Here is a 25,211-nt window from a genome sequence, read left to right on the forward strand (position 1 = left end):
CGAGTCACAGCTCAGTCCATGAGGACAGGTGCTGATCCAAATGGCGTGAACATTTTGGGAGAGCAGACTCTCTAAATTCATCCATGAAGGGAGATGCTCCTCCAGATAGTAAGCCAAAGTGGTATCTTCCATTTTGGCCCACCAAAGGACTCCTCTTCATGGTGAATCTTCAGCAGGGGGTCTAAGTAGGTGCCTCCACACCTGGGCTCTCTGCTTGCATAAATGAATCTTCCTTGCTAGAATTTGGGAAGCCTCATCGTTGTTCTCACCACACCTCAGCTTTGCCTCTCTTCCTCCCTGCCACAGGCAGACAAAGCCCACCACACAGCATAAACATGGTGTGACCTGGCACAGAAGATGAGCCCCGATGAGTTACTTGCTCTGCTTCCAGACGAGGCTGATGGTCATTCTTATAACTGCAGCTGCCTCACACTCTGGGTTTACCTGCCCCAAAAGTTCTGGCATTAATGCAGCTAGGGGGATGCTGTGTTTTTAAGTCCTTCTGTACTTACTAAGACTATTTGCATCCCCATGACCATGTCTGGGAGCTCTGACTCCAGTCCAGCACTCTGCTGGTACGCCACAAACATTCTCTGCCAGCATCATGACAACTTGACAAGGCAGTAACATCCAAATGACTCTCATCTGGACAGGCTTTGGTAACACAGCCAGATACAAAACACATGCAAGATGGGAAGGGAAGGCTGAGAAAGAGCCAGACATTCCCCTGGGATCACGGGAAGCACAACACCACTGGAATAATACCCTCTGTAGTGCTCAGGAGCCTTTCATCAACTTCACTGGGTGCTGGACTCCAGCCAAAGAGCATTTGAGTCCACAAGGAATGAGGACATCACACAGTTCTTGGACATGCCTGGAAAAATCCACCTCTGAGGCACTGACAGCACAAGTAGAAGAGCAGCGATCGCTGGCAGAACAGTTTAATTTTTGCATGGGTGGCTGAGTATCAAGATGCCAAAGAGGGTGAGAGGGCAAAACAGGATCAGGAGGTTCCTTTATGTATGAGCAATTCCTGTTGGATTCAGAGATGACTCTCAATCTCCATGTGTGAGCATGGGACTGCAGCAGTAGCAGATGTTGAAGGGTCAGAGAGCTGTACTGGCAAAAGCTGCAGATGGGATCAAAAAGACACGTTGTAGTTCAAGGCTGTGACCCTTCCACATAGATTTACAGGGGAAAGGGAGCTAGAAGGCTGCAGATTGCTAGCACGCAGCTCTGTTACATCAGAGGGTAGTATGCAACTTCTTGAGGTCAGTCAGATTTGGGAAAGAAATACATTAGTATTAGTGTTAGACCAGAAAGCCTGCAGGGCATTTTGCCCTGAGATAGGCTGAAAAATAAGTGCTGCTAACAATGGCATGGCCCAGATATTCCTGGAAATGTTGGCTAAAAAAGTTGTTCACTAAATCATCACTGAATCAGCCAAAGGCAATGCTATTTTAGACCTGGTTTTGCTAAGCAGTGCAGAAATTATGAAAGAGCAGATGAGAGAAAGAAAACTTGGCCTTAACTTGTAATGAGTGGATTCAGATCAACTTAAATGGAGGGATGAACACAGGTCTTGGATGAAGAACTGAAAACCAGGACTGACCAGCAGACACTGCTGCATCACAGCTGTCAGGAAAATGGAATTCCCTGAAATTAAGCTGACTCCGGTGAAAACAAAGAGTTAAAGATCCTTTTAGAAATAAGGGCAAAAGAAGGAAGAAGCAGATCTGCTGAGGAGCTGAAGCTCAGTGTAATTGAGATGGATCCCTGGACAAAATTACAGTATGGTCCCCACCTTTATTCCAAGTTTAACCACATGGTAATGAAACAGAGCTCAAGATAAAGACAAAAAAAAAAAAAAAAAATGGTGGCAGCAGTTGGATGGGGGCTGAAGTGTCAGTGGGATTGGGTGGATGACAGACCACTGGGGAGGTGGCAAGTCCCAACTCCAAAAGTGTGGGATGTAGGAATATAGAGCAGGGGGCAAAAAGCAAAATGAAAGTGCAGAAATACAATCATTCATAGCTAAAACTCTGTGGATGTAACACATTTGCAGGGGAAATGCCACCTTGGATCCAGAAGGACTGACCACAGGACACATGACCGGAGAACAGCTGATATGGTACATGCAGAGATGTCTGAGAGGGTGGACAAGGATCACAATGAGACATGCTGATCGGGTTGTCCTCTCTCTAGAAACCTGTTCCCACCTGGTTCTCTTACCTTTAACGGGGGTGAACTGTTTTTGTGGTTCTAGGAGAATGCTCTTGAAAACTCCCAGCACTCACTCCTTTAGCCTGCATGGAAGTGCATCCCTCCCAAGTGAACTTTGAGCCAGCTGCAATTTACTCTTCAAAAATCTAAAACCTTTGTCTTAGCACTAACCACCAGCACTGCAGCAGAATCCAAAATCCACAATATTGTGATCACTGCAGGCAAGACTACCACTAGCCAAGTTATTACAAGCCAGGTATTATTGGTTTGCGAGCAGCAAGTCCAGCAGTGCCTCATTCTTGGCTGGCACATCCAACACTTGCGTGAGGAGCAGTCCTCCACACATTCCAGGAACTTTATGGATGATCTCTGAGCTGCTGTATCATTCTTCCAGCAGATATCTGGGTAACTGAAGTCACCCAGAAGAACAAAGTTCTGATGACTCAGAGCTTAAATTACTCAAATATTGCTTTGCTGGCCTTATCATCTTGGTTTGGAGGTCAATAGCAGATCCCTACTGTAATGTGCCTCTGAGTCAAGATCAGAGGGACATTTGACAGTACTTCCACAGTCATCGCAGTTGACTTCCATACATTCAAAGTTCTCCTTAACATAGAGCAAAGCCACAGTCAGGCATCAAGGAGCTGTCTTTGCCTCTGGCATCACAACAGGACACCTGACTTTAGAGGAAAGCTGTGTTAATTCCTCCCTATCGACCTGCCCAGAGACTGTTGGCTTTTATGCCACATGCTGCTTTCCTCTCTGGATCTTGTTACAGCTGTTGACAGCTTACATGCAGGGCAAGAGGGCAGAGATCAATTTTAAGGCTGGTTGCATGTTGGTGCTCATGTTTTAGGGTCTGAACCAAGGATGGTCTTCCACTTGTGCTGAATACATGAGAATAAGCCTCAGGAGAGGTTAACCTGCAGCTGTGCTCTCACACCATGGTGGGCACCCTCAGCACACCAGTGCCAGCAGGATGCACATGTGCATCAAATGTTTGGGTCACAGAAAAACACTAGGTCTGTGATATTTGCACCCTGAGGGCAGGGCTGCCTCACTGCCATGCACATAATGGGCACCACAGCCTGTCCAAGGGCCTCTGGGGATGACTGTGCTGGGAATCCCAGCACATCTCCATGTGCCTGTGTAGGCTTCCCAGACAGTACCGAGTTACCACCAGCCCTAGCATACCTTTGGAGGAAATAAGGTTTTTGAGACATACTCAATGGGACTCAGACACCAGCTATTTGATAGACCTGTAGTCATTCTCTCCTGAGCTCCTGGAGGAGTCAGTCCTGCACTGCAAAAAGCACCAAGGCCAACCACCAATAGCCCCCAGTGGTCCTGCTGCCTGACACAGAACCCATCATAAGAGAAAGTCCCACAACACTTGTTCTAGGGATAGCTGCCTACACTCCATCCAGGAACAGGAACCCACATGCTCTATCCACCTGCCTCAAACTCTTCGGGAGGAAAGGACTGATTCACTACATTGCCTCCTGCACTCCCATCACAAATACCATCCAACATCACCCCATTGTTGGAGGGTAAGGGGTGTCTTTTCCATGAGTGGCCTCATGGAAGTATCTAGACATGGCCCCATAGCCCCACAGACATCATCCCCAGCAAGAAAGGTCTTGAGAAGACGACAACAGGAAGAAGAGGAGTGCTGGATCAGGCACACACAGCAGAGAAATCCAGGGCTGAGGGAGGGAGCAGAGGGCTGCAGTGAAGCTGATTGAAGGAGGCATGAAGGGAGACAAACAAGGGAAGCCTGCCCTCTGGCTCGGCAGGGACTACCTGACCTCTCCTCCAAGGGGCACGGCAGCTTTGGGCTGACGCCGGCAGCGAGCCTGTGTCCTGAGAGCTGTCTGCCAGAGATGGCAAGCAGCAAAGCCCTAATCTGAAGGGACAGCTGGGTCACAAACTGCCCATGCTTCTCTGCCACACCAAGATGTGGGACCTCTTCCTTCTGTATTGCTCTTCCCACATCCTTGGTGCATGTCCTGGAAACCACTGCCCATTCCCAGGGGGGACAACGGGCACATTGATGGGTCCCAGGCCTTTGGGTCACCTCTGGGGATGGGCCTACAGAGCTGTAACCCTCCATCCCCAGTGCTCAGCTGGGACACACCAGCTTGCTCCACTCCAGTTTTAGGATTGGCACAGGTCTTGCCTCCCATGCATGGAGACAAGTGTGGCCAGCAGGACCACAAGGGAGGGGATTCTTCCCTCCTACTCTGCTCTTGTGAGAGCAGTGGGCCCGAGCTGGGGGTCCCAGAATTGCAGCATTTGGAGCTGCCAGCATAAGGAAAACAGACCTGTCAGGGTGTGCCCAGAGGAGGCCACAGAGGTGATCGGAGGGCTGGAGCACCTTTGCTGTGCAGACCTAGGCAACATAGGAAACACTGTGCCACCAAGAACTGGTCCACAAATTCAGCATTTCTTACAGCACTTCAGCCCTAAAGCATCATTTGTTTCTGCCAAACAACCAAACTCTACACACATGAAATTTAATTCAAAATAAGCTAAATATTCCCAAAAAGCTCCTGCAGGAGTCTGGCTTTGAGCTTGTGTTAGCACTAGATTCAACCCATGAACCTTCCTTTTCACCCCTCAGGGAAGACAAATCCATGCAAGTCCCATAAACTTCCTGACTTATATGACAATTCTCATGTTGCTTAAGCATAATGGGCCATCAACTTTCCCCTGGGATAAATTTGGCCTGGCAAACTGTCTTTTAGTGCTCTGCATCTTGGGGGAGTTGATAGCGTTTAGGGTTTATTTTAATGGGAGTCAGTAGCCATGATCAATTGTAAAAGCTCTATTTCCAAGGAAATGGGAATTTAATAGATTTTTGAAAATGCTGGTTATTGACCCAGTGGGCCTTAATGGCTTAAAAACAATCTGATTGTAGTGTGTATGAGTAAATGCATATGATTTTCAAATGAATACTGGAATAGGTAGTAAAAACCCATTTCAATTGGGAACGTGGTCAATAGGGAGTCTCCATTTGCGTGTTTGGCTTTTCTATTTCTATCCGAGTGAATCATGGCCATCTCTTCCTCAGAGAGGCTCACCATTTCCTCACAGCTGAGATCATCCTACAGCACGCAGCCCATCTGAGCCCCATGAGGGTCTAGGGATGTCTTTCATTAGACCAGGCAATGATGCAGGGCTTGTCTCTCAGAACAGCCGGACTCCCAGATGCTTCCACGGTGGGAGTGGAGCATGCACGGACCATCTCCCGTGGATGATGCACCCATTGCTCACAGGACAGCTCCTTGGGAGCTGAAAAGACATGTGTGCCTCAGACTCTTGGGTTTAAACTCAACCTACAGGCTCCCAGCTGACAATCCTTCAGGGAAATTCCCAGGCAGAAATCTTGGTTTGTCTGGGTTGACACATATCAAAGACATCAACAGGAGCGAACTCCAAAGGAATACACTAATTGCTAAGAAGCAATGGACAGACTAAACCCTGATATTTATTCCAGAGAGCCTGTGAGCACTAACTGGAGCCCCCCTGCTCCAACTAGGGCATGTATTAGGGGTTATCACCCAAAAAAGCCCTCCAAGGTCTACCAAGCACAAGGCTGCAGTTATTCCTCAGTTTTCCCATCACTGGAGCAGCTCCTTCCTGGCTGCCTTTTTTGTGAGGCTGCAGGAACACAGAGGCCCAAGATTTTTACCTGTTTGAAACCAAACCATAGGTTCAGCCACGACAAAGAGGAGATCCAAGGACATGTGTGCAGTACAGCAGGACTGGGTGAGGGTCACAGCAAGATCCCTTAAAGCGGAAAAAAACCCCAAGGACCTGAAAATTCCCAGATTTCAAAGGGACTTCTCCCTGATGTCTCTAACCCTCCCCTTCAAAAGCACAGTGAAGCAGCAATTGGAGAGTTCAGAGCCACAGATTGTTGCCTCTTGTCCTCAACAGTGGAATAAGCAAAGGAGACAAACACAGCAGCTCCCCACCTGCTTCCACCCCAGTAATGCATCTCCCACTTCCATGTTCAAATATCATGGGTTGGTTTAGGTTGGAAATGACCTGAAAGACCATCTCATTCCATCCCTCTGCCATTGGCAGGGACACTTTCTATTAGATCAGGTTGTTCCAAGCCCTGCCAAGCCAGGCCTTAAACACTTCCAGGGATGGGTAGCCACATCTTCTCTGCGACATCATCCTTGAAAACATGGAAAGAGCTGTAGTTACAGGGAGTAAGTTAAAAAAAAAAAAAAATCGAAAGAATGAGTTAAAGAGCCAGTATGGAACCACTGAGGGGAAGAAAAAGACCTCTGCCTGGGAGAAAGGCAATGAAACAGCAGCTCAGGGAAGGAGAGGAGTCCAGCCTTGCCCTCCAAAGCCCAGCATAGGCACCATCCCAGCTCCAGCACCCACCAACAGCTTGGGAGAGACTTGCTATCCACAGCACAGGGCAAGCACTCACCTTCCTTTGGCAATGCCAATGCTGGCTGGAGTTACACAGCGTGTGGGAGAGAGGGCAAGCAAGCAGCAGCAGGGGAAACGGACAAATATGTTTGCAGCCCTGTGCGGTTTTGGGAGGCAGAACTCGACAGTGGCAAATTATTCTAGAGCCTGTTCCAAGCTAAACAAAGTCAGGGATGGTTCCCTTTCTGTCTGGATTGTTTGTTTCAAAGCAAAATGAGAAAAAAAAAAAACATCCCAGGCCAGGACAAAGTTCTTTCAGGTCTTTTTTGCCTAAGGTTGCACAGATCAACCTTGTCCCACCTAAACTACAAGAACAGATTTGTAAACAAGTTATCTTTTTGCCTAAAACAAAGTAATGTTCCAGGCTTAGGGAGGCCTTATGGTTTTTGAACACAGCTCAGGGTCACCAGGAGCCCAGCTTTCACTATCAATTTTTATAGTGCAATTCACAATCTGCCGTGGTAAGGGAGAGGGGACAACCCCAGTGGGTGCAGTTCTCCTGCCCCACCACTGCATGGGCTTCACATGGCTGAGCAGGGTCTCAGTGCCAGCAGGGCTCATTAAAGCCCTCCAGACACAGGGGAACTCTGCGACTTTTCTCCTTGTTTTTAGCCAGGACACAGCAGCTTCATCTCCTGTCATTAAATGCCTCTCCTCCCTACCCAGGAACTGGGAGGCAGAAGGGCCAGATGCCAGCACTAACAGCAGCACCTCATTGCTGCACGACTGGGGGGAAGATGTCCAAGGATTCTGTGCCTCAGTTTCCCTGGCTGATGATTACCTTTGCCCATAGCACAGGCTGGTGTTTGCAAGCATTTTGAAAGATGTGACCTCTGCTGTGCAGGGTTTTCACAAGAGCTCAGAGAAGTGAGGCACCCACATCTCACTGCTGTTCAAAGGAAAGCAAGTGTCCAGCTCTTCCTAAATGTCTCCTCCTCTCTCACAGCACCCTGCTCCACAGGATAGATCTCAGCTACTGGGAAACAGGGAGAGCAGTGGACTGGGTGTCATGGTGAAGGTGACCCTACAGCACATGTGTGACATTCACATTCTCTGGACAGAGAGACATAATTCTGCCTCTCAGGATTTCTTGGAGAAGCACAGAGAGAAGAAGAGAAAACAGTCTTTATCTCTGCTCCTTTGTTTTCCCTGTGTGGAATGTGGTGTGGAAATTGTTCACCTGAAGTGATTGCTGGGTTGGATTCTGGTGAAGGTTGTTTGGGTTCAGTGACCAGTTGGATCCAGCTGTGGCTCAGGCTCTCAGCAGAGAGTCACGGGTTTGGTAGGTAGGTAAGTAAGAAGTATGTAGAATAGGATAGTCTCTCTTTAAATAGTATATTAATGTAATATGGTGTAGTGCTAATAAAGCAGATCCTTCAGCCTTCTGATCTGGAGCAGACATCATTTCTTCCCTGGATCCGGGGTTCACCACATTTTACTGTACACATGTGGCAGTGAGGATCTGCCACACGCTCCAAAGCCAAGGAGCTGGGGCTGGTGCACATCACCTTCAGCACCAGGCATCAGCAGAGGGAGTGTGTGCAGACCCATGCTGGAATCAGTCAAGGCTGGAGAGAAACATGGACTGAGGTGTATCAGGAGGCAGCTTGGTCACCTCCTGACAGAAGGCATGGCTGGCAAAGAGGAGCCAGACCACAAACTGGTTTCTGCATGGGTGCAAAAAGGCAGAACCCTGAGCTTGAGGCCATCTCCAAAAACAGCCAAAGTGACAAGAGAAGACAAAAAGAAAAAAAAAATCAGATTCTCTTCTTCATCATCCAGCCTCAAACTGACAAACAGGGCAGCAGAAAAGGTATCACAGACACCGCAAGGTTGGAGAAGGATTTCTGCTGGTGCCAGACAAGCCTGCAGCCAGCTGCAATGGGCATCCCCATCCACCAGCAGGGCAGCATAGGCAATAAAAGGGTGGCAGAAGACCAGAATGCCACCCTTCCAATCTCTGGCCTGTCACTTCTGTTCAGATTCCTGAGCACTGTCAGGATAAGGTTGCTTTAACAGGCCTGACAGCAGTGGATCAATTTGCTGAGCAAGGATGATGCTCCCAGGGCATTAAGCTAACTGCTCAAGAGGAACCACACAGCCCTGTGGTCAATAAGCCCCTCCTCCTGCACTCTTCACCATGGCAATGGTGGCAATGTCTAGTCTTCCCAAAACATCCAAAACTTTGCTACATTCACCCAAAACTTCTCACTGAAGGGCAAAAACTTGTAACCATGATATTGGTAGGGAAAGGGATTGAGACAGAGGAAAAGAAATCTGTTCAAGCCAAACATCTCCAACTTGCTTTTTATATGCATATCTATATTTTGGGTTTTTTAGGGTAAAACCAAGTCCCAAGCCTCCAACTTTTATTTAGATCCAGGCAACTGGGTGTCCCAGCCAGAGCACAAAGTGCACAAGCCAGTATTCTAAAAATACCTTCCTCACAGATATAAAAAGGACATGAGATAATTTATTGGGGAAATTCTGTAGTGTAACAATCATACATAAACAGAAAAAAAATAAAACCAAGGCTGCCTCTCATCCCCAGCACAGCCCTTGTGAGGCAACAGTCACAAGCATTCAGCATCCTCATCCTTCTTCAAGCCTCCAAAGCAAGTCCTCTGCTTCACACCATCTCAACTGGTTTGGGTGGTGCTGGACTCATTCCCTCTCACCCCCCGGCACTCTGCAAAGGGGCAATTTGATTTCCTAAATAACAGTGGTGGCTGGGCCAAGGAAAACTAAGAGCAGTACGTTCACTTGAAGACTCCCCTGGCCGTAGCTCAGGCTGCCGAGGCAAGGCAGATGAAATCACCCCAGAGGCCCTGTCAGCGCCAGCCGACGGGTGTCCCTCCAGATGGCTGCCAAGCTCCTGCCACCTCGGCTCCTGGGGTCTCACGGGCCTGGCCAGCCCTCGGCTGGTGTCCTCCACCCACAGGCAAGGGTACAGTAGGACGAGGAGGAGCCCTGGGGAGGCCTAACAAAGAGCGACCCCTCCCAGCCATGGGACACACGCTGTTCCTTCACAATTGCCATCCCAACACAATCGGCCCCCCTCAAGTGAGCCCCCGAGTCGGCGGTGTCTTCGAGAACAATAGCTCACATCTGGGACAGCTGTTTTCCCCAAAAGCACCCAGGCTGCCTACAGCCACTGGGCAGGGGTCCTGTGCCCTCAGTCACACGCAGATCATGTTCTCCCTCTCCCACAGAGATGTGGTCACCCCTGGGGAGCCGAGCAGGTTCCTCCAGGAACTCGCTGCCTGGCAGCTCCATGCTCCCAGGAAGGCTGATGGGAGTGAGTGAAACTCATCCTCCCCCAGAGGCCTGCTGGAAATTAACCCTTGAGCTTTCTACCTTGGCAAGAAAAGAAGTGCATTACTGTGATTTTATTTCCTAATTTAGCACCCCCCAAAAAAAAGCAGGGAAGATTTGTGCACATCAACAAAATGGGACTGGGAACCTCCCCTTGTAGCTAAACACCTCTACACTCTTGAGCTGCTCTTCCAGCCCCGCAGGGTAACACAACAGAGCTCTGACCCCCACCAGGGAGTACCACATGGAGCCCTCTGCCTTTGGAAAGTGCTCCCGAGAGCCTGCACAGGCCCTTGGATAGCAGTACCTTAGTACTTAGATATTTCCCTCTGGAAAGAAGTAATTTCCACAGTCCCACTGCCCTCCAGCTGTTGGATGGGCTGAGTCAGACCCTGGTATGCCTCCCTTGGAGGAGGTCTCCATGCTGGAGCCCCCACACCCCCTCCTCTGCCACAGCAGTGCAGTCTCTCACCATCCCAAGTCCTTCTCTTGGCAGCAAAGTCCCACTGCTGGGCTCCTGCAACCAAGCAGTGGTAACATGCCAAATACTCTCCAATCAGAGAATATCTATCTCCACACTAGCCAACATTTTGAGAAGATCAAAAGCAAATCCGGGGTCTTCACCCCCAAGCTAGGGCTCTGGGTAGGCTGAGGCACCTTCACATGGGTGTAGCCTCCAAATCCCATCACAAGCAAGCGACTTGGGAGACATCCTGCCCACCTGACATAATGGGCTCTACCAAAAACATTCCCTCCTATTTTTGCTAAGTTTTAAAACTATTAATCCATAGGCAAGCTCAGAGAGAAGGAACTTTGCCTTCAAGGGAAAGGAGAAGTTTTCTTATAAGCTCAAATCCAAGCAGTCACAAAACTTTAAAGCATCCACCATCAGGTTGTAGCAAAAAGTCCTGCACCCCCACAGTTCCAGCAGGTCTTCTAGAGACTAGAAGCAGCAAGCTCAGAAGCCAGTGAACCCACCACTGCCGCTTCTGGTGTTTCCAAAGCACTCCCCTCCTCACCACTCTAAAGCCCCAAGCCCAGCAGTTGAGGCTCTTTGGATTCACCAGGACAATATCTGGCCACATGCCAGTAGGACTCCAAGAGGTGCCAGAGGGAGCTCAAAAGCAGCCAGAGCTCAGGTTCTGAGCAGAGAACCTTCTTGCCATGCATTCCTCACAGGACCAACATAGTCTCTGCCACTCCAGAGGCACTGAAAATCACTGAAAACATCCTCTCCCATCCACCCTTCAAGCAACCAAACACCACAAGCAGCAGACACCTACCATCTCCAGCTGAATCTGTTCTCTGCAGCAGTGCCAGTGGCCTGAGGTTGTATGCAAAGCTTTTGCAGTAACTTTGCACATACCTGCCCTCTTTCACAGTAAGAAAGACCTAAGGTTTCCTGTAGTAAGGGAAGAAGAAGGGGAAGAGAGCAGCTAATTGGAATGCTGTTCTACCATCTGGCTGGGATTAAGGCCTAGGCAGGTCAGCTCTGGCCCCAAGATACCTCATTCCTCACCTGCTCTCAATTTGACACCCTTTATGCTCTCAGGTCCAACCCCATTCAGCTGAACATCTCCTGACGAGGGGCTGCTCAGGTGCCCAGGATAGCTCGGAGTGATTCCTTCTTCCTCGTGGTTGTCCACCAGAGAGTTTTAGGGAGGTTAATCTGGATCAGCTTTTGAAGACAAGGCTTAACCAGCAGGAGGCTCCCAAGCAGCCTTAACCCAATTAAGCACCAGTCCCTTAGGAGGGAGGCCAGCTAAGCTTGTGTTAAAGCCCATCAAGTGTCCAGTTAATCAAGTACATTTTAAAATCACAGCTTTGGTCATCCCAGCAGAGGCCACCAAGCCTGGAGACACCTCATCATTTTTCACCTCCTTTTGTCACTTGGGTTATTTCTGCCATTACTTTGGGCAGCAAGATGAAAGGCCCAGCAGCTCTGCCCTCACCCACTTTGCTCTCCCGACTCCCCTCCGGTTTTTCTTTTCACATTAACTGTGTCACACACCAGATTCTCATTGACTAAGTGCCCGAGGGGGACCCTCGCTGAGTGTTAATTGCTGCTAATGAGCTATTGCTGCTTTCCTTCCAAGAGCACCAATTACAGCAGCACTCAAGCTCTGCAAGAGGATGGAAGCCTGTGGAAAATTAAAGCAAATTTTACTCCAGACCCCGACACTGGACTGCCAGCAACTCCTAGAAAACTCTTGAAGTCAGGATAAAACTAGGTGAAGGATGATAGTCAGGAACTCTCCTGATGTTGCCTGTGCCCTTGTTCCTCATAGGATGGACCAGGGGTGAAAGGCAAGTCTGTGATGTGCTTCTCATGCCTCCTGTTGGGCTGCCTTGCAGGCATGTCTACACACAGCTCTCCACCCGAGTTCTTGCCTAAGTCTCCCTCCTGCCACAAATGCACAGTCCCACTGGTGGGTTTCACCCGTGGGTGGTGGTCCAGCTGTCTCATAGCATTGCAGGACCTGTCTTGTTCCATGTGCTACCACAGCAGGTGCAGGAGGGACTCAGCAGTGTGTTTCAGTGCCCAGTGATATCATTTCAGCACCAACCCTTATCCCAGCTTCTGCCTCAGCCACACTTGGCTCCATTCCCAGCAGAGTTTTCACAGAACCCTGGCATATTGTGGGTTGGAAAGGGCCTTAAAGATCAACTCATTCCAATGCCCTTCCAAAGGCAGGGACGCTTTCCAGTATCCCAGGTTGCTCCCAGCCCTGTCCAGCCTGGCTTTGGACACTGCCAGGGACAGGGCAGCCACGGCTTCTCTGGGCACCCTGTGCCAGGGCCTCACCACCCTCACAGGGAAGGATTTCCTCCTGATATCTAATCTAAACGTGACCTCCTTCAGCTTAAACCCATTCCCCCTTGTCCTGTCACTACATACCCTTGTAAAAAAATTTGATTAATCCTTCTATCCAAATCTCATTTCCCTCCCCTGGGTGAGGGTATAAGCTGGCACCAGCTGTAGCCCTGGAATTATAATGAGATGTTCACCAGCTAAGAAGCACTGAAGCCACCACTGTTCCTCAGCTTTTTCCTCTAATTTACCTCTCTCTAAGCTGCAGCCCAAGAGGGAATTTTAAATCAGAAATGTGTTAAGATGGAAAAAGCTTTTGCTTGAGTGCTTACAATTGTGAAGGACAAGACATGGTGTTGAGACCCCTCACCAAAATGTATTGAATCTGTCTACAATGCTGGTAAGAAATTGCCCAGCATCTCGCTCTGACTTTCTCAATTCAATTATTTTTGGCCGTAGTAAGAAACATTCACATCCAAACCACTCTTTGTGAAAGCCTTGACATGAAATAGAGATTATTTAAGCCATGAAAAAGATCCTAGGATTTTTGTTCTTGCCATCTTGATCTGCAAGGAGATGCAGAGATCACCTGCAGTGGGGGTTCCCTCTCTTCTGATTCTCCCAATGCCACCGCCTCCTCCTGGGCTCTGGCACAGGTATGAGGAGATGTCTGGGTGAGGAGCAGCCAGCTTGCTCTCCTTCAGTTACAGACCCAAAGCTGTCATTTGCATCAAAGCACCTGGCTCCTATTGTGCCTCCTTTCTGCACTTTGTTAAATTTTATTTCACATTATTTCTTCTGTTTTGGCTTCCACCCTGAAAATCCTTCTGTTAGTTCGCCAGCTGTCCTGCTCATTTAAGTATAATACCTTACAGCAAACGCAGCAGCACTCAGCTCTGCCTGAACAAAACCCCCCCAGGCTGAGGTCCCCTGCTTCTGTGTCTTGGGGTTCACCCACCAATTTTGGGGGAACGCCACAAACCTGGCCATGCTCTTCGGCAAGCACAAGTTCACCTCGGTTTTTCCCAAACACACACTACTAGTTTCCCAGCGGTTTTCCCACAAACATATATTCTTCCCCAGAAACCATCCTCAGTAGGGATGAGCACAGGGAGGGTGGATGTCCACCAGCATCACCAGATTGGACGGGGCTTTGAGCAATCTGGTCTAGTGAAAGGTGTCCCTGACGATCACAGGAGGGGTGGAACTGGAAGCACTTAAAGGTCCTTCCCACCCAAACCATTCAATGACTCCTTTTTCCTGTGATCTCTGAAGAAGCCAGCCAAAAGAATATCAGAAGACCTCAGTGGCAGCAGGATTCAACCCATGCCCCCTCATTTCCCAAATGCCAGGCACACTGGATTTCATTTTTCTGAGTTTAGCCTACAATCAATCATTCTTGTTCCCTGCGCAGACCAATGAGGTCTGCGGAAAGAAAATTGCAAAAGATTTGTTATTTCCCTAGTGTTCCCATTTTCCCATTCCTTTCCCACAGAAGCAAGGAGTTTTTTTGTTCTGTTTCGTTTTGTTTCCCAACTTTCAGGGGAAAATCCTGACAAATGGAAGCCCTGATTCATACCAGCAAAAATTTGGCCTTTTTCAATTTAAGGTGGAGCCCTTCTTGTCTGAGGATGAAAACATGTCTCTAACTGCACACAGAGGCAAGGACAGAGCCTTTGTCCTGCCAAAGCCAAGGCCAAGTGGTGTTGGGTGCTGATGGCCACCACAAGTGGAGAGTTGTTGTGAAGGCTTTTCATTTGCTCCATGATCAGGAAAGCACTTCCATGCTGGCTCACAGCATGGGAAACAATGGGACAGGTGGTCACAGGGTGGCAATGATGGCTGTCACCAAAGAGACTTCCAGAGGTGGGAAAACATCTGGGGAGGGTTGCTTGGGCAGGGACACGGTGTGATGCCTCTCTGTGTCACTGGGATACACTGGAAGAAAGTTCCTCATCCTCCTCCTGGGTTTCCTCAGGCAACTTAAGGATGGGTGAGAAGGACTCAGGAAGGGATGGGGAAAGTGCTGCTCCTCTCTATCACCACTGCCCAAACAGAGACACCTGCTTCCCTCCTCCCTCCGTGTCCTGCCTGGGAAGGAGCAGAGAGAAGAAGCAGACTTAGGAGAAAAGGATTCATGGCCACAGCCTATCTGCTCCCACAGCCCAGGGAAAGAAAAGTGAAGGAGAAGGAAGATCAATGAACCGATGTATCCCTAAAACCCTCCCTTGCAACTTTTCTTGAAGATGCTGCCATCTGAGCTGCACCCCTCCCACTCCAGAGGGCACCTCTGCCTGTCACCAGGAGCCAACAGCAGGGAACAAATTTTCTCTGACATTGAGACGGAAACGGCTTTAAATAAAACAACAAAATAGGAAAAGCCATGACTTTTTTGTCCCCTTCCCCATCTCCATAGAGAAAGTACATGTAGCAGAGCCCAGAGTGCTGGAAGCATCAACAGGGCTGCTGGCATTTCAGATGCTCCAGCAAGGAGAGCAGGTGGGTGCAAGCCACCGACTGCACCGAGGACACTGTTCCCAGCTACCAGGGGTCCCCCATCATGTCAATTGGTCTTCCTCTCTATCCCCCCACTTGCTGCTGACTCAAAAGACCTCTGGGGAGAGCAAGGGTCCCCTGACACAGCATACTGATGCTCCATGGGTTTTAGTCCATGTGGATTTTCAAGGTATTTTGCACCTGCAGCACATGGAAAAGGCACACGTCCTCCTCCAACCAAGGGAATTTCCTTGTGGGCATCACTCCCTGGGGCAAGATTCAGGAAGGCTTATGCACACCCACCCACACCTTTCCAAATCCTGCACCTCACATCTAGCACTGCTGGGTAGCCTCCTTCTCCCCACTCCAGCAATCAAGAAAAGGCATTTTGAACACAAATTATGATATCAGACTTTAGACACATCCAAGGAAGGTGGGAAAGGGCAGCAATTCCTCAACTACATGCCATGCAGGGGATCAGGGTAAGCAATATCCTTTGCACGGGCTGCTCTGCCCACCCCAGGGATGCCCACATTCCCTGGCATGTAACCAGAGGCTGGCAGCTCTGCACTGGGAATCCCCTTGGCAGGGGGACAGGAGGGACGAGTGTCCCTGGGGGGAAAAAAACACTTGCTGGCAGGGTTTCACATAGGGGTGCCATGTCACACCGTAGGATTTACTTCTTTTGATGGCAAACACACCCACCCCATGGGAAAACGCCCCTCTGCCTCCCCACACTGGGAAGCCACTGGTCGGGAGCAATAGCCAGGTGCAGAGCAGGCGCTGGGGAGAGAGAGCATCCCATCCCTTGATGCACCACCCCCCACAAGCCCCACGCCTACCGCTGGGGCGAGTCAGGGTCGAAGCAGGTCCTGGCCACGTCGGTGGCCCGCGGGTCGCAGCAGTCGCCGTCATCAAAGTCGTCCAACATGTTGTTGCACTCCATGTGGCAGACGCCGTCGCGGCGCTTCCAGGGGAAACAGCGACCGGGCCTTCGGCAGTCCCCGCCATCGTAGCCGGTGAGGGGATGCTCGCACTCGGGGTCACAGCGCTCGTTGCCCACCTTGCTGGGCTCGCAGCCCAGCAGGACGGCGCGGCGGCGCAGAGAGGAGTTGTGTACCTCCAGCAAGCTGAGCTGCCAGGAGATGTTGTAGGGCCGGAAAGCTTCGCTCAGAGCCCGGTGTTGCCGCCAAATCTGCTCCCAGCTGACCGTGGGCCGCCCACCATCATCCTCCGCCAGGTTCACCACGCGGTACCGCACCACCTTCCAGCTGCGCAGCGGCCAGTGCTGGTTGTAGTGGGACACCAGCTCCACGTTGTCGCAGGCAGTCTGCCCACAGGCAGGGGGGCCCAGCGGCCGCAGGATGGGGGATGGTGGGGACAGCAGCACCCACTGCTGGGGGAAGGCACCCTCCCGAAAAGGCATCCAGCGTTCCTCCGGGGTGGCAAAGCCAGCGGCCAGAGCCAGCCCTGCCGTCTCCCCAGCCACCTCCTCTAGAAAGGAACGCTGGAGGTGGGACTGGGACAGGGCACCACGCCACAGGGCCAGCCCAGCCAGGTGTCCCCGGAAAGTGTGGGTGGTCCCCCAGGCGTCCCCCCCCAGCAGCAGCGTGTGACAGGAGGACATGAAGGCACTGTGCAGGGGTCCCTCCTGCCCGCCGGAACGGCCGACCCGCACCCCATCGACGTAGAGGGCCATCCACCACCCATCGTAGCTGGCGGCCAGGTGTGTCCATGCCTCGGGGCGGTAGCGTTGGTGGGAGGTCACCTCGGTGGCAGAGGCCGCCCGGTCCGTGCGGAGGGAGAAGAAGAAGCGGGCGTCCTTCTTGCCACTGAGCTGCAGGGCGCGGATACCCAGCGCCCAGCCCTTGTCGCTGGCTGAGTGCGAGCAGTTGTTGAAGACACCTGCAGCGGGTCGGGGACAGGGATGGAGAGAGAGAGGAGAGCTGGTAAGGACCAGAGAGCATCACGACTCCCCCCTGGAGAACAGGCGGGGTCCTCGGCAGCAGGTAAATGAAGGTGGTCAGAGGTTGGGCAGTGGGTGCTCCGCCAGGAGTGACACCCCAGCCTCCATTCAAAATCATTTGGATGAGTAGGTGGAGCAGCCAGGAAGAATGACGGAGCCTGAGAGGCAGGATGGAGAGCGGAGGAAGAGCATGGATGGGAGGAGAGGCTGAAGAGCGAGGTGTTTCTGAGTTGCTCTCTGTAGGAGTGCTCTGGCGGGATGGGATTAGAGGCTAAGCTTTTTATCTGCGAGCCAAAGCTTTTAAGAATTAGAGCACAGCAACCCAAAGCAATACAGGCTCCTCCAGGGACTGCTTCCCCAACAGCTTCCAGGCAGATTTACAGCTCTCGTTTATGCTCCAGTTTCCCTCCCAGTCATGCATCCAGTGCTGGCGGGAGAGGGTTGGAGAGGGCTGTGCTGCCTCCAGCCTGGCGAGTGCACTCCTCAGCCCCTAAGGTCACCTGAACATAAATCCACTCTCAGGAATAGCCTCTCCCTCTGTGCCCAAGCATGCTGCAAGCCTGTTCTAGGCTGGGCAAGACCTGGAGCTGTGCTGACTTTCCCCCAGACTGCTGAGTGCCCGCGGGCAAAGAACCAGAGGCTTGCAGGCATGGAATGCCATTGGGAATCAGTGGCCATAATGCACTTAAATACTGGCAAGGATAAAGGGACCTGCTGCTTGAAATAAATGCCTCTGGGCTCCTAAACCACCACAGCCAGGACATTCATGCAGGCCACTGGCTGAGGTGAACAAGCTTGAAGTCACTTTTTGAGTGACCAGTGGTGTCTTCTGGGGCACCCTGCTCTCCCACTCATCACTCTTTTTATGTTCCTGCTGTGATATTTCTTATCCTCCGTCCTGTTCTTCCTGCAACTCACTGTGCCATTCCCATCACATACACTGCCTGCCCACCTTCATGGCATCAGGACTTCGTGGTCCAAAACAAAGCACTCCTGCCTGTGCCACTGTCTTGCCTGTCCCTGGGGATACCCCACCTGCTGCCAGAATTGTGAAGAGGCCAGTAGAGAGAAGCAGAGGTGCAGAACAGAAGGAGCTCCAGGAGGAGCAGGATCTCCTGGCTCTCATCCAGGGGATGTGTCTGAAGCCAGGTTACCTTGACCCCAAATTTCCCCCTTAGAAACACGGCTGGCAAAGGCCACATCAAGCCCTGCTGCGCCCCAGGAAGCAGCATCCCTCCCTCCATCCATCACTTTCACCAAGGGCGAGATGGGTGGTGGCCTCTAAACCATCCCACGGCCGTAACCACCCTGGGCATGGATCCCTGTCGCTGCTCACTACAAAGGCAGCCACGCACAAAGCCTCCGTGGGCGGATGGGCTTTGGCCAACTCTTGTTTTCTGGTGGATTGTGAAAGGGAAGCAGAAAGACCGGGGAAGCTGAGACAGGAGAAGCCAAAAAGCAGGAGGCCAGCAAAGGAGCCTTGCAGAAGTGAGAAGGCAAAGCTAGAGAGTACTTTTGGGCTGGGTGCTGGCTGAAACGTGCTGAGACCTGCATGCTCAAAAGCCACCTTTTGGTCCTCACTGGGGTTGAGGAAACAGGGCTTGGTACCTTCTCTCTTGGAAAACTCATGCAGTTCACTTTGAAATGATTCAAAGTGCCCCAAATTGTATTAAACCCCAAGATAAAAATGGGAAAAACAGCACCAGGGTTGGAACAGCCCCTGGGGTGAGAGTAAGCTATCATCCTCACAAACCCATGCTAGAGCCAAGCCATGCCTGGCAGTGCCTGATGAGTTCAACACTGGCCAAAAGAAATGTAAGAGAGCCCAGAACCACATATAAGGACTTCATCAAAGTCCTCAAAGGGATATAAGTAAGGCCAAGGCCAGCTCTACAACAGGGGAGGTAAAGCAGTAAATCAGCAGCTGGTGCATCCTAGACATGGCCAGGGATGACATCTCCACATCAGCAGCAGTGAAGGTTCTGCAGGCAGAGCAGCATGTCCCACAGCCGGCAACCACTGCAGAATAGTGTAACAAAAAAGGTCTAGCACCAGGTCCTGACATCTCTCAAGGACCTACATGAGAAATCATCATGGGAGCAGTTTGAAGACCTCAGTTTGGCAAGGAGCTTGGTATTTTGTTCTGAGGCAACCCACCAGAAGGGAAAGCTGCTTGTAGAAGAAGTTTGAGGTGTCTCCTCAGCAGCTCTGAGTACAACTCTGCCTCTGATCCCTCAGGCAGGAAAGAGGAGCTCTAGCCTGGTTTAGGCTGTTCACCTGTGCCTTAGGGGAATTGCCTCTGGGGGTTGAAACAAGAGTTGTTGGTAACAGTGCAAAAAAATTTAAAGAGAAAGGTACCTGGCAGGGAAGGTCATGGAGAAAAAGCCCACAAAGAGATCAAGTGTGCCCCTTTGTAAGGACCACACTGCAAGCAGCCTCTCCCACTGGGGCCAGGAGTTTTGCAGCACAAGGAACAGCTTTCAGTCATGCTTTGAGACCCAGATACTGGGGGAAATCAGCTCCAGAGGGTGTGACAAAGGCCAGGAGCTTCTAGTCACGGTCACCCCTCAGGGTATGCAGTAGGAACCATCTCAAAGAGGACATCTGGATTTAGACACAGAAGATGTTTTAGATGGTCTCTGGTGAAGGATCTGACCCAACAAAATCACCTACAATCTGAGTAAAAACAAACCTCAGCCGGGCACAAAGGGAAATTCCTTGGGGTTCACCAGAAGGAGAGCAGGCATAGATGGAAGGGAGACAAAAAAAGGTAGAAAAGGAAACAGCATCACATGAAAGGGCTCCAATCTGCTGCCCAATATGAGTAGGACAAGGAAGAAGGACCAGTTTCCTTCCCTAAGAGTGGCTGTGGCAGGTTATACCCCAGCAGAAATCCCCCCATGAAGGAATGACTAAGAAGGATGAACAACCCTATCCAGGGTGGCCCTGAGACAAAATGTGGCATCTAGGGGAAAAAAAACAGTGACCCCTGAGCCTTCAATCCAAGCAGCAGCCACACCAGCTGACAGGACAGCTTGCTTTCCATGATCAGAGCTGCTTAGCCTGCCCTTACTTCCCAGGCACTGATGCTGGGAGAGCTCAGCTCTGCCCTGCTTTCCTCCTGCCTTCCCTCACACATGGACACTTGGAGCATCTCCAGCTCCTCCACACCTCTGGACGACCTCAAGCTCCGTCGTCTCTCTTTTGACAGAGCAGGAGCAGCAGATAGAAGCAGACTCGGCACCTGCCGAGGGCTGGCAGCTGCTTCTGTCACCTGCTCACACAAAATGCCAGCAGCACTGGGCTGGCCCCCTTTGGCCACCCACACCCAGGCCCCTTGGTCCCAACTGCAGGGAGACAGTGGGAAGTGAGCAGTGACTCAGACAGCCGGAGGTTCCTGGGGCTGACTCAAACCCTGGAGCAGGGAACCTGGGGGATATTACTCGAGTGAATGCCAGTGCTCACGGGTGGTGCTTTCAGCACTAACGACTGTCCCACCCTCCAGAAGGAAATTAAAAAATAAAGAATAAAAAATAGTAATAAAAAAACTCTGCTGGCTAGCTGGGAAATTCAAACCCCAGCACCTGCAGGCCAGACCTCCAGATGCAAACAGCTGTGCTGCTGCTGTGATGACTGGGAATTGTTTGTGCTCCATGCATCCCAAGGTGCTGCCTGCCAGCAGGGGGGCATCGAGGATGCCAGTGGGAAGGCAGACAGAAGAGTGAATGCTAGGGAGTTTGGTAGTTTCCTTGTACACGGCTGTTTTTCCCCTCTGCCACAGACTCAAGCTCATCCCTCCTACCTCTTCCACAGCACAGGTGTGGTTATTGCCCTATAACTGAGGAGATAAATCAGTGAAAGGGACCAGGCAAAGCAGAGGGAGGTTCAGTGGGATGATCACAAGCCAAGGGAGAGTTAGGATAGAGAGAGGGATTCCCCAATCAGCTTGGCTGGGGCAGCACAGAAATACAGGAGCCTGCACTGTGGGGACCCCAGACATCCTGGCACTGCCATCTGTTCCCAGCCCTTCCTAGCATCCTTGCACTACCCTGCCGAGCTTGTACCCAGACACAGACACCCATCCTGGCACAGCTGAATGAAGCACCACTGCAGGAGGTGACATCTGCCCCGCTCTGTGCCTGTGTGCCAGTCTTCTCTGTCTCCTCAGCTTCTCCATCACAGGATCATTAAAGTTGGAAAAAAACCTTTAAGGTCAAGTCCAACAGTTAACCCAGCACTGCTAAGCACAAATAAATCATGTCCCTAAGCACCACATCTATACATTTGTTAACAATTCCAGGGATGGTGATTCCACCACTTCCCTGGGCAGACTGTTTCAGTGCATGACAACTCTTTCAGAGAACAAATTTTTCTCAGTATTCAGTATAAACATCTCTTGGCACAATTTAAGGTCATTTCCTCTTGTCCCATCACTTGCTACTCAGGAGAAGGGATAGACAACCACTACACCCTCCAGGTAGTTGTGGAGAGCAATACGGTCCCCCCTGAGCCTCCTTTTCTCCAGGCTGAGCCCCCCGCACTCTCGGCTGCTCCTCATAGGACTCGCTCACCCCTTGCCGGTGTCTCAGCAAGCTCTTGAGGGGGCAGTTATCGGCGGAACAAGCCCCCGGGGCCGCCCCCTGCCCCGCAGCCGTTCCGCAGAGCCCTGGGGGCCGCGGCCCGGGGGATGGGGCCGGGGCCGGGCCGTGAGTGCGGCGCGGCTGCCACCGTGCGGCCACCGCCCCGGGGACCCGCCGGGAGCCCCGGAGCGCCCAGTGTGCCCGGAGCCCCGGGCAGGGGGGACTGGTGGCATGGCGGGGAGGGAGGAGAATCAGGGGCAGCGTTATCACCCAGAGGGACCTTCCAGCTCCCGGCGAGGGAAGACGGAAAACCCAGATGGAGTCGGGGCGGGATGGGGGGGTGGGGGGAGGGGGGCGGGCTGGGAGGACGGGGCGGGTGGGAACAGAGGGGAGGGGATGGTTTAGGGTTTGGTCTCAAGGGAAGGAGGAATATTCCACGCCCGCGGTGCTGACAACACGGGTGTGGGCGCGGGGTGTCACCTGCCAGAGCGGGGAAGTCAGGGAGTTCCCCCGTGCGGATGTTTGCGGAGGCTCGGGGGGTGTCGGGTCCCCATCCCTCCCTGCCGGGTTTTACCTGCGATGATGGCCGGGTTGTTCTGTCCGCCCTCCGCCTTCACCCACAGCTCCAGGGTGAACTCCTCCCGCGGGACTGCGGGCAGCGCCTCCGCCCGCGCCGCCAGCTGCTCCCGGCCGCCCGAGAAGTACAGGGCGGGCAGCGGCCGCTCCCGGGGAGGGTCCGGCACCTGCGGCTCCCGGCCCCGCCGCCTCTCCCCCCGGCTCCGGCCCCGGCCCCCGCCGTCCGCCTCGCCCTCCGGCTCTTCTCCTCCTCCCCTGGCTCCCCGCGGTCTCCGGCCCCGCGGGGATGCAGCTCCGAGCGCCCCGTGCGCGGCGGGACCCTGCGGGTACAGCCCGTACGGGTGGTGCGGGGGGGCGGCGCGGCGGCTCGGAGCCTCCATCCCGCACCCCGAGACCGGCGGGGGCTCCCCGCGGGCCAGGCTGAGCGCCGCCAGCAGCAGCGCGGCCAGGGGGGCTCCGCCGCGCAGCATCCTCCTTGGGAACGAAGTTTGGGGGCTGGCAGGTGGGGGGCGAGTGGCCGCGGGGGAAATGGGGTGTTCAGGGGGGCGGCGGGTGGCAGCGCCGGGGCACAGTCCCCCGCCCCCCGCCGCAGCCGCTGCCCCCAACTTTTCCCCGGCACCGCTCTCCTCCCTTCTGCTCCTGCGAGAGGAGGAGGAGGAGGAGGAGGAAGAGGAGGAGGAGAAGGAGAAGGAAGGCGAGAGCACCGCGGCGGGGACCCCCTTTCTGCCTGCAGCCGGGGTTCCCGGGGCACGGCGGACCCTGCGCGGCTCTCGGCGCTGCCCGGCTCTGCCTGCGGGAGCGGGGGATGCGTTAGTCGCCCTTATCTAGAAAGCCCCGAGGCGCTCCGCTCCCCACCCCCACCTCAAGGAGGGGTGTGGAGGGGGGGCTGCCCTTATTTAAAGATGATTATGTCCAATCTAATAAACCCCGAGCGGAGCATCGCCCTCCCTTCCCTCCGCCCTCCCGGGCGCTGCCCAGGATGCTGGCGGGGAGGGGATGCGGAGGAGACACAACCCTCCGGGCGTTGGGTCCCCTCCGCACCCCCTTACCGTCCCCGGGGTTTTGGGACAGCACCTGTCCTGTCCCTGCCCGTGTTTTCTCCTGTTGTAGCTCCCACCTCACCTCCATCCTCCATCTCCATCACCTAGAGGGGAGGAAAAGAAGCTGAAAGGAGGGGACAGCCTCCCTCAGCCCTGCCCCAGACGAGGGGAGAGGTTGTCTTGGACTCAGGGTCTCTCCTCGGCAAGAAATTTTTTTGCTTTTTCTTGCTTTTATTATTTTTTTCCTTTCCCAAACAATGACACGTGCAGAAGGTGGGGTGGAGGTGCCTTATCTGAACAAACCACATCCAAAAGCAAAACAAACCCCTATGAATGCAGCAAGGGAGTGGGCAGCAGTGTGAGAAGCATCTCACCCACCCTCTGCCAGAGGGTACAGCACCAGCGCTGCTAGGGAGAGTTTCTCAAAGCATGCAGGTGAGAAAACAAACCCCCAAAGTTTCCTCTTGGTTCCCAAGACTCCCTCACACCAGCCCATGGCATAGGAGACTAGGAAAACTTCAGCAAGGAGATTCAGTGAGATCAGAAGTTTTTACGTGCTTTCTTTACATTATTATTATTTTATATAATTTTTTTTTCACTCCCAAGCACTATCTGTGGCGGTCAGTCTGAAGCAGGGTTGCCAGCGAAAGCTGGGAGGCCCATTCCAGGGTACAGGCTTTCAAACCAGCAAGGCAGGAGGGAAGGGATTTAAGAATAAACGGCAGGAGCTGGCTGTGTGGGGTTGGGGTTGGGCGGGTTTTTTGTCTTCTCAAGGTGGGAGGGTGATGGGAATAAGGGTGGGGGACTGGTGCTTTTAGTCAGGGGGAGATAGAAAAATACAGTGCTGGAAAATGTGAGGGTTAGGAGGGGTGAGCACAGCGCATCTCCTGCTGCCCGGGAAGGAGGAAGGTGGGTGTGAGCACACAGAGAGGTGAGGGCTGGGCTGGCGGGTGTGAAGAGGAAGGGAGGACACAAGGGAGCGAACAAGGCCAGGCAGAGCAAGGATGGCTCATGCAAAGTTGTTCAAGCAACTCCCAAGGACATTTGTGGCGTGAACCACATCCAAGCACAACACCAACACCCATTGCTTGTGGGGAGGTGCTGAGAAGAGGTCTGCAGCTCTCCTGCCTGCACCCACTGACCCAGTGCCCATCCACTGGCACTAGGGGCACGGTGACAACCCTGCTCAGGGCCTGGCACTGGTGAGGTGGCCCAGCAAGTGTTGTCCTGGGGCCAAGGCCAGCAAGCGCTGCTTCCAGTGCGTATTCATTCAGGAATGAACCAGGCTCCTGATAGCTCTGTCTACCAGGGCCTGATAAGAGAGGATCCCACGGGATGGCTAATTTTGAATGGTGGTGACTTTATTAAGAGGCTGTTTATCATCTTGCCACACAACATTTTCCCCCAGGTACTCCAGAGAAGCAAGACCCTCAGGAACGTATGCTGCCATCCAAGAGGTTCAGCAGCATTGCCTCCTCAGGGACAGCCTAGCTGGGACAAATCCAGCATCAAGGCAACAAAACCCTCCAGAAGTGCACCCAGGCAGGGACTCTATATATAGGCTCTGGCCTGGCCTAAGCTGCTTCCTTGACAGAATGACACCCACAAGCAAATAGCTCTGCTGTCTGCAGGGCTGCAAATCCCTGTAGCAGGAGCTGCAAATCCCACCAAGGAGCCCACTTCCTGGGGTCAACATGGGCAACAGCAGAGGAAGGCTCCCTGCCATGCCAAGCCCCCATCTTCCCCTG

General features: G+C 52.6%; 1 protein-coding gene across 1 annotated transcript in view; it reads right to left on the bottom strand.

The window, feature by feature from the left end:
• The window catches only part of PAPPA2 (pappalysin 2), an 88,755-nt gene extending 65,847 nt beyond the window's left edge, over positions 1–22,908 (bottom strand). Inside the window, exons 1-2 of the mRNA XM_068199449.1 lie at positions 22,422–22,908; positions 16,144–17,206 (exon numbers count right to left, since the gene is read on the bottom strand). Of these exons, the coding sequence (XP_068055550.1) occupies positions 16,144–17,206; positions 22,422–22,893 (1,535 nt within the window). The 5' untranslated portion in view covers positions 22,894–22,908. The remainder of the gene's footprint in view (positions 1–16,143; positions 17,207–22,421) is intronic.
• Between the last annotated feature and the right edge of the window lie 2,303 nt (positions 22,909–25,211).

Source organism: Anomalospiza imberbis, chromosome 9 (assembly GCF_031753505.1).
Source record: "Anomalospiza imberbis isolate Cuckoo-Finch-1a 21T00152 chromosome 9, ASM3175350v1, whole genome shotgun sequence".
NCBI classification, from domain to species: domain Eukaryota; kingdom Metazoa; phylum Chordata; class Aves; order Passeriformes; family Viduidae; genus Anomalospiza; species Anomalospiza imberbis.